General features: G+C 45.6%; 1 protein-coding gene across 1 annotated transcript; it reads left to right on the top strand.

Annotated features, from left to right (window-relative positions):
• Nucleotides 1-382: 382 nt before the first annotated feature.
• Nucleotides 383-1,366, top strand: LOC308280399 (beta-1,3-galactosyltransferase 1-like; the record flags this gene model as incomplete). Its single annotated transcript, XM_080720666.1, has 1 exon — nucleotides 383-1,366. One exon carries the CDS (start codon nucleotides 383-385, stop codon nucleotides 1,364-1,366), a length of 984 nt encoding a protein of 327 aa, XP_080576792.1.
• Nucleotides 1,367-7,986: the final 6,620 nt, after the last annotated feature.

A 7,986-nucleotide genomic window follows, 5' to 3' on the forward strand; every position in this document is an offset into this window, starting at 1 on the left:
ATCTTCTCTGTTGTTTGCTGTGTTATGTAATTTGTATGTATTATGTGATTTATCATGACTCTGCTGACAGTGTTCTGTTTTCCATTCTGCTCTTTTGTTTCTTTTTAGATTCCAATGTTGTTACGAGGGGCACGAGGCTACGCTCTATGGAGCTGCAGCTATGGAATATGGTAAGCGTCGAAGATAAGGAATCTCAGTGATGCTTCTTTTCAACACCAGACCGTAGAGTGGGTTTCCTTATCTAAAATTAATGCCAAGCGTGTTGGGAAGGCAGCCGAAAGCTGCGCCCCCGCCACAACTAGGACATCCCATGGAGGCGAGGCTCCCACACTTCCAATGCTTCCGCCATCGCTAGCGCCCGACGCGAGGAACTAACTGAGAGATGCCTTCCAAGGTCTCCTGTCTGTACCTGCTGACGGTGGTCTGCTGGGCGAGCGCTCTGTGGTACCTGAGCGGCTCGCGGAATTCCACGTCCTACACGGGCCAGCTGAACATCCCCATACGCCCGGCCAAGTCGCACAAGAACTCCACCTTCGGCAACATACGCACGCGCTCGCTCAACCCGCACGACTTCGCCTACCTCGTCAACGAGGAGAAGAAGTGCGAGGCGGAGGCCCCGTTCCTGGTCATCCTCATCAGCACCACGCACAAGGAGTTTGACGCCCGGCAGGCCATCCGCGAGACGTGGGGGGACGAGAGTGCGCTGGCCGAGGTGCGCGTGGTCACGCTGTTCCTGCTGGGCCGCAACACGGACCACGTGCTCAACCAGATGGTGGAGCAGGAGAGCCAGATCTTCCACGACATCGTGGTGGAGGACTTCGTGGACTCGTACCACAACCTCACCCTCAAGACCATGATGGGCATGCGCTGGGTGGCCACCTTCTGCCCCAAGGCCCAGTACGTGCTCAAGACGGACAGCGACATCTTCGTCAACATGGAGAACCTCGTCTACAACCTCCTCAAGCCCGCCACCAAGCCCCGGAGGCGGTACTTCACGGGCTACGTCATCAACGGCGGGCCGATAAGAGACATGCGCAGCAAGTGGTACATGCCCAGGGACCTGTATCCGGAGAGCAAGTACCCGCCCTTCTGCTCGGGCACGGGGTACGTGTTCTCGGCTGACGTGGCGGAGCTCATCTACACGACCTCGCAGCACACCCGGCTGCTGCACCTGGAGGACGTGTACGTGGGGGTGTGCCTCCGCAAGCTGGGGATCCACCCCTTCCAGAACAGCGGCTTCAACCACTGGAAGATGGCGTACAGCCTATGCCGCTACCGCAGGGTGGTCACGGTCCACCAGATCTCCCCGGAGGAGATGCACCGCATCTGGAACGACATGACCAGCAAGAAGCACCTCAAGTGTTAGCGATTCTCCGCTAGCCAGACAATGAGCGGCATCGTTAAGTGGAAGCGGTGGGTAGGACGCAGTGTTCTGCCTCAGTTCACACTGGCTTTGGCCTTGGCATAATGTTATTATACAGCCTCCAGCACTGAGTACTGATGAACCACTATTGATGGAACCTCTTTTTGCTTTTACCCAGGCGTTGATTGCTATGACAAAAGTCTCGTTTGTGCCAGGCCGCAACAAATCTCCTCTGTATTATTCATTATATCGTTTCACCGAGCTGTTTATGAGTGCTACTGTGATCACACACTTTTATGAGGCACAATGGTGGCAATATATTTACTGTCTAACATTATGATCAAAGGGTTTTAAAAGGAAGTCATGCGAACTGAGAGGACAGTCTCCTCGTCAGGAGTATATTTTATGCATTTTGAAGCTGAATGCAGAAGAGCTCAGTGAAGTATTTCAAGTGATCTCTTTACGAAATCAGTCATTCGTACAAAAAGAAAATGCCATCCCTTATGCCTCATTCACACTACAGATATATAGTTGAACGTTTAGCTTGGTAATTCAATGTAATCTCAATGGAAACCAGCTTTAAAGCTTCCAAAGCTTCGTTTGGTGTGTGTCCTGTATCTTTAAAGCTGGTTTCCATTGAGATTACATTGAATTACCAAGCAAAACGTTCAACTATATATCTGTAGTGTGAATGCAGCATTACAGACACGACAGAGTAAATATAAAACCAACACACATCCCGGTCTGCCTTCCGGATTGATGAGTTAAAATTATGAATGTTCCCAACTAGATATTTCACAATTTGTACCTTGAAAGTTTTTAAGTATATTTTTTGGCTGCCTGGCATTCACTTTAAGGACCCCGGCGCAGTGTTAATTTCGTAGACTAAAACCATGGCGAAAGATTTTTGTTGATTATTTATTTTACTAGCAAAACTAAATAAAAACCTAATAATAATGATTAAAACTAAGACTAAATATATTGACAATTTGTTCAACAAATGAAAACTAGACTAAAACTAGACCTTACCCGTTCGAATATATGTGCTGCAAAATATGTGCAGAGTGTGGGTTATGGGGAAAGTAACTGTAACTGCATGGTGCGTGCGTGAGAATATGTGGGAGCATCATAATGTAAGGAGCAGCCCATGGAGGAGTGTATATTTATGATTGATACAAATAAGAGAGAGAGAGAGAGAGACTGCAACATTCCTAACTGTGAGAGAGGTGTGTGTGGGCCCGGGGCTACAGATCCCATGGCCTGGAGGAACGGACCGTAACCCTGACAACAGGCTGTAGAGCTGTAGAGTGAAGAAACGCTAATAAATAGCTAGAATTTGGGACAAATGAAATTCGGGCTCCGTCACCATGTGTATAATGCTAATGGCCAATGCCATGTTAAATTTGAGATCAGTCGCTGAAGCGAGTGAATAGATAATGCATTTTGTGACTGACTGACCTCCTACTGACTGACTACTGACTGACTGCTCTCCCTAATTATAGTATGGATGCGGGACTAGTGGACAGGAGATCCAGTAGAACTAAGACCAGTCATTTCTCATTTTATGTTTGGTTGTGCTCGGGTCAGATCTACAAGCGCACGACGCGTCGCAGTTTTGTGAGCTTGTAGATCCGCTATTTTCAGCATGCAACAAAGTGTAAAATCTGCCATTTGCGTCACCATCAAGGTCTGCCAAAATACATTTTTTGGCAACAAAATCAACCGTACATTTAGTTGACTAAAACTAAAACTTTTCAGATTACAAAAACTGAATGAAATTGTATTCAAAAGACTATGACTAAAATGTGCTGTCAAAATTAACACTGCTCCGGCGACTATGTGGTACAAACGAGTTGCTCTTACAGTACTTTAGGAAAGCTCCTGAAACGAGGGCAGTGTCCAGACAGATCGCTTTACTTCTATGAGTTGTAATATACAGTATATTTGCTTTCAAAATCTGACATATTTTCTTACAACAGATCCCAGAGATCTTTGTATTGTACATAAGATTCAGATGCAGCCGCCTTGACATCCTCCTCCACACGCCATTGTGAAAATATCTGACGCTTGCATTCCTGGGGTGAATGTTCCTTTCTGTTCACGTGTAATGTGCAAAGTTCTTTGTCTCAAGCCATGCTATGGACAGGCAACATACAGAGTATTATATTTTCTATTACTTGAACCTGGGGGGAGTTACAGGTGCAGAGACAACCTGCAACCGGTAAAGTGCATACCGAGGAAACATATTTGAGTGCTTTAACATTTTTCTTGAGTGCTTATTCGTCTTCTTTTTGATGACTTGCGATTAAAAACAAAAAGTTGATTTTATACTATGGATATTTGTATTTATTGTATTAAAAATGATCAAGTTTCATTTATTGGCTCACACAATGTATATGTATTCACAACTATGACATTGACGTTGCCTTGCTTTGCCACCACAACCCAAAAGGGAAAGGGATTTGCACTTGGTAGTGTTTGTGTTGTTGTGAGAAGGGACGGAGTCATTAAAAGACTGCTGTCCGTAGAGAGACAGCTGTGATCTTTTTGAGGCAGGTCCTCATTGTCACTCACACACTGATGCATATCTGAGACAGAGTGACACTGTGAGCTGTCCACACCCAACCCCAATACGTGACTCACCTCACCTCACCTCAGAGAGCGTGCGTGTGTGTGAGAGAGAGAGAAAGAGAGAGAGAGACACACACACACACACACACACACACACACACACACACGCACACACACACACACACACACACACACACACACACACACACACACACACACACACACACACACACACACACACACACACACACACAAAGATGAAGAGAGAGCATGTATTAAAGGAGTTGTTCACCCACAAAATGACTATGTTTCTATTGATTACTCACACCATGGAGACTTGTGTTCAATAATGTAGTTTTGTATTTGTCACATTCCTAAGACAAAAAATGGATTATAGTAACTTTACCCGGATGGGGACCCAAATGCATTTGGGTCCCCATCCGGAATCAATGGGGGTAAAATTGTTGCACTCAAGTTATTGTTTTAGGAATGAGACATAAACCAAAAAATATTATTGAATTCAAGTCTCCATGGCATAATCAATAGAACATTTTTCATTTTGGGGGTGAACTACTCCTTTAAGCCCCCTTTCCACTACAAGGTGGAACCAGAACTTTCCAGAACCTAAAAGAACTTGAAAGTCCCCCCTGGGAACTTGAGTTCTGGGAACCCATGGGCGGGGCCAGCAGCGCTGCTGCTCTCTAATCTGGACCTTCCCGTCTGGTTATATGGAAAGTTCTGGTTCTAGGTCTGGTTTGGCCCTGTAGTGGAAAAGGGGCTTTAGTGTGTGTGCTGAGGCCAGTGTGGGAGTAGCATACCAACACCTGTGGGACAGTGGACAGTTCAGCACCATGGACAACACCAGGCATTCAGAATACAAGACGTCAGCGCCATGGACAGCGGCTGTCGCCTCACAGGAGACAGAGCTAAATGAGGTAATCACTGGAATTGATCTGACAGTTCTCATCTGCTTTCAATCTCCAGGGCCAATTCACCTGCCCATGAAAGCTGACATTGCACGCTCACATTTGTTCATGTGTTTGTGTGTGGGTGTGGGTGCATGTAAAGGTCTTCAAATAAACGATACAGGTGAGTATTTTGCATCAACCTATTCATATACTGTAGTAGTTCATCATTTGTGGTGTAAAATCGACCTCAATCAGAATAGTTTTTGCTCTCTTTATATCAGCATGTAATATTTACGTTCTGTGCCGAAGTACTCATGACACAAACACCAAAACAGTAGATCTGCAACCTACATCCTGTATTTGTGTACACACTCATTCATAATATACTGTATGTGTGCATGCGTTCATGCGTGCGTGTCCGCGTGTGCGTGCCTGCGTCCGTGCATGTGTGCGCGTGTGCGTACATTGGAGAACACTTTGTCTCAGGCATCATCTCGGTAAGCAGCTACAGTCCTCCTGGGATTTGTGCCAAGGAAATGAAAAATGTCTTCTGTTCTCCACTTGCGAAGATAAACACAAGATGTGGGAAGCACTTCCAGAGGAACCATTCCCCGGCAGTTTCAGTGTCAAAGTCAGGGGCGTCACACCAAATTCTGGGCCCTGGGTACAAGGATTCACTGTGGGCCCCCCATGCATGTTAGCTATTGAAAAATAGCAGATATACAAGCTCACAGCGCGGCACCGAGTGCCGCGCTGCGAGCTTGTAGATCTGCTATTTTTGAAAAATTGTGAAAATGTGTGCAAGAAACCTATGTTTCCATGTCAGTGGTGCTCAAACTTTTTCATGTCAAGGACCCCCAAGATGATATGTATTTGGCCACGGACCCCCATCTCAAAATATTTAGTTCCAGGGACCCCCCAGAAGCAAAATTTGAGTTACAAATGTTCGCTTCAAAAATACATAGTATTCAAAGATTTGCACACATTTTCACGACTTTTCAAAAATAGCAGATCTACAAGCTCGCAGCGCGGCACTCGGTGCCGCGCTGTGAGCTTGTAGATCTGCTATTTTAGCTAAAGTTACTAGGGCCCCTCCACCTTGGGCCCTAGTAACTCAGTCCCACTCCCCCCCCCCTTGTGACGCCCCTGGTCAAAGTGTTTGGGAGCTCGTGGGCAGGAAATAATAAGAAAAATACAAATCTTATGATGTTCTCCAAAGAAGAAGTAGTCCCCGAAGGCCTTTCAACCTCAGACAAGAGAAGATTTTGACAAATTTTTAGGAAACCTGTTTTGTGTGTGTGTGTGTAGGGCCATAAATGGGTTGTTTTATTTCAACATTTCCATGTAATGTGTATTTGTTTATTCGTTGTGTTCTATGGGAAAGTGAGCAAGCGAAAGAAGCGGCGCTTTTTACACAGCCGGCGTACATTATCAGTTAATGACTTTGACGTTGCTCGGAAATTGACATTATCCACGGCGTTGGAGCGGCGGAAGCGGCCAGTGGAACACAACAGTGAAATCATTGTTATTCATAGCTTCTTATCTCCGCCGCTGTACACTGCATCCAACTGATCAACCCCTACAGTGCAACGCAATTTGACACAATGCGCCGACTAATAGAAAGCTGGCTCTGTAATTGGCTAAATAACTCAGTGGGAAAAAAAAGGGCAGGAGGGGGGGAGCTCTGGGAAAATGAAAAGCGAGCGATTACGCCGTGGCTTGTGGTAAATGAGCCTTATAATGAGCAAGGCGGAGCAGACGGCTGCGAGCATTTGGAGACGTGGGAACCTCAAGACAACAAGAGGCACTATAGGGAAAGATAGGATGCAGTTCACTGTTGGGTTGGTGTCACACTACACTTCTTCGTTTTTCTTATTTTATTGTATAAAAAATATGAGGCATTTTTTGTATTGGCTCACACAGTGCATCCATCCACTACTATTAGATTGACTTTACCTTGCGATGCGATGCACTCTAAAGGGAACGGGATTCGCACCCTGAAGAGGTGGTGTTTGTATTGTGAGAAGGAACAGAGCTCATTAAGACAGTTGCTCGGGGCGACAGCAGTGATATTTCTGAAGCAGGTCCTTGCTGTCAACACTGATGGACATCCGCAGAGCTTTCCATGTGACACAGGGAATATAGAGGATATAAATAATAAGCGTAAATGCGTATACAACTGCCGCTCAAAAGTTTGGGGTCGGGAAATTTCAAGAGAACTCACACTTTTATTCATCGTTCGTGAGTGATGATAGCCGTCCTTATTTTACCCTGAACAAACCTGCCACTTAACCAGCACCAAATCACCCCCAGACCAGAAAATGACAATGCTTGACAGATGACGTCAAGCAATCCTCCAGAATCTTTTCATTCGTCTCATAAATGCTTTCCTTTGTGATCCAGACACCTCAAACTTCGATTTGTCTGTCCATAACACTTTTTCCCCTATCTTCCTCTTGTCCAATTTCTGTGTTCTTTCGCCCATCGTAATCTCTTCCTTTCATTGGCCCATCTCGGATATGGCTTTTTTCTTTGCTCCTCTGCCCGGAAGGCCGGCATCCTGGAGTTGTCTCTTGTTGACGCTGAGACTGGTGTGTTGCGGGTATCGTTTAATGAAGCTGCCATCTGAGGACCTGTGAGACGTCTGCTTCTCAAACTGGAGACTCTCATGTACTTGTCCTCTTGCTCACTTGTGCACTGGGGCCTCTCTCTCTTCTCTTTAAATTCCAGTTAGAGCGGGTTTGTGCTGTTCTGTAAGGGAGTGGTACACACTCAAGTGTGTGATCTTCAGTTTCTTGGCAATTTCTCGCATGGAATAGCCTTCACTTCTCGGAACAAAACTAGACTGCAAGTTTCAGAAGAACAGTGTTTTATTCTGGATTTTTTTGGGGGGCTATAATTGAACCCCCAAACGCAGATGTTACAGATACTCAACTATAGCCTAAATATGGCCTTTGTTTTTTTTCTTTTTACACAATAAACTTAAAACAGTGTTCCATTGGAACACATGAGTGGTAGTTGCTGGAGGTAGTTGCTTTAATAATGTAGGTACTTCTGTAGCCTACCGGAATTATGCATACAGTACAAGGTTTGGCACTGATTGGTCCAGAGTTTTGTGAGATGAGTTCCAGACACACAGATGAA

The sequence above is a fragment of the Nannobrachium achirus genome (assembly GCF_963921795.1).
Source record: "Nannobrachium achirus genome assembly, chromosome: 24".
NCBI classification, from domain to species: Eukaryota; Metazoa; Chordata; class Actinopteri; order Myctophiformes; family Myctophidae; genus Nannobrachium; species Nannobrachium achirus.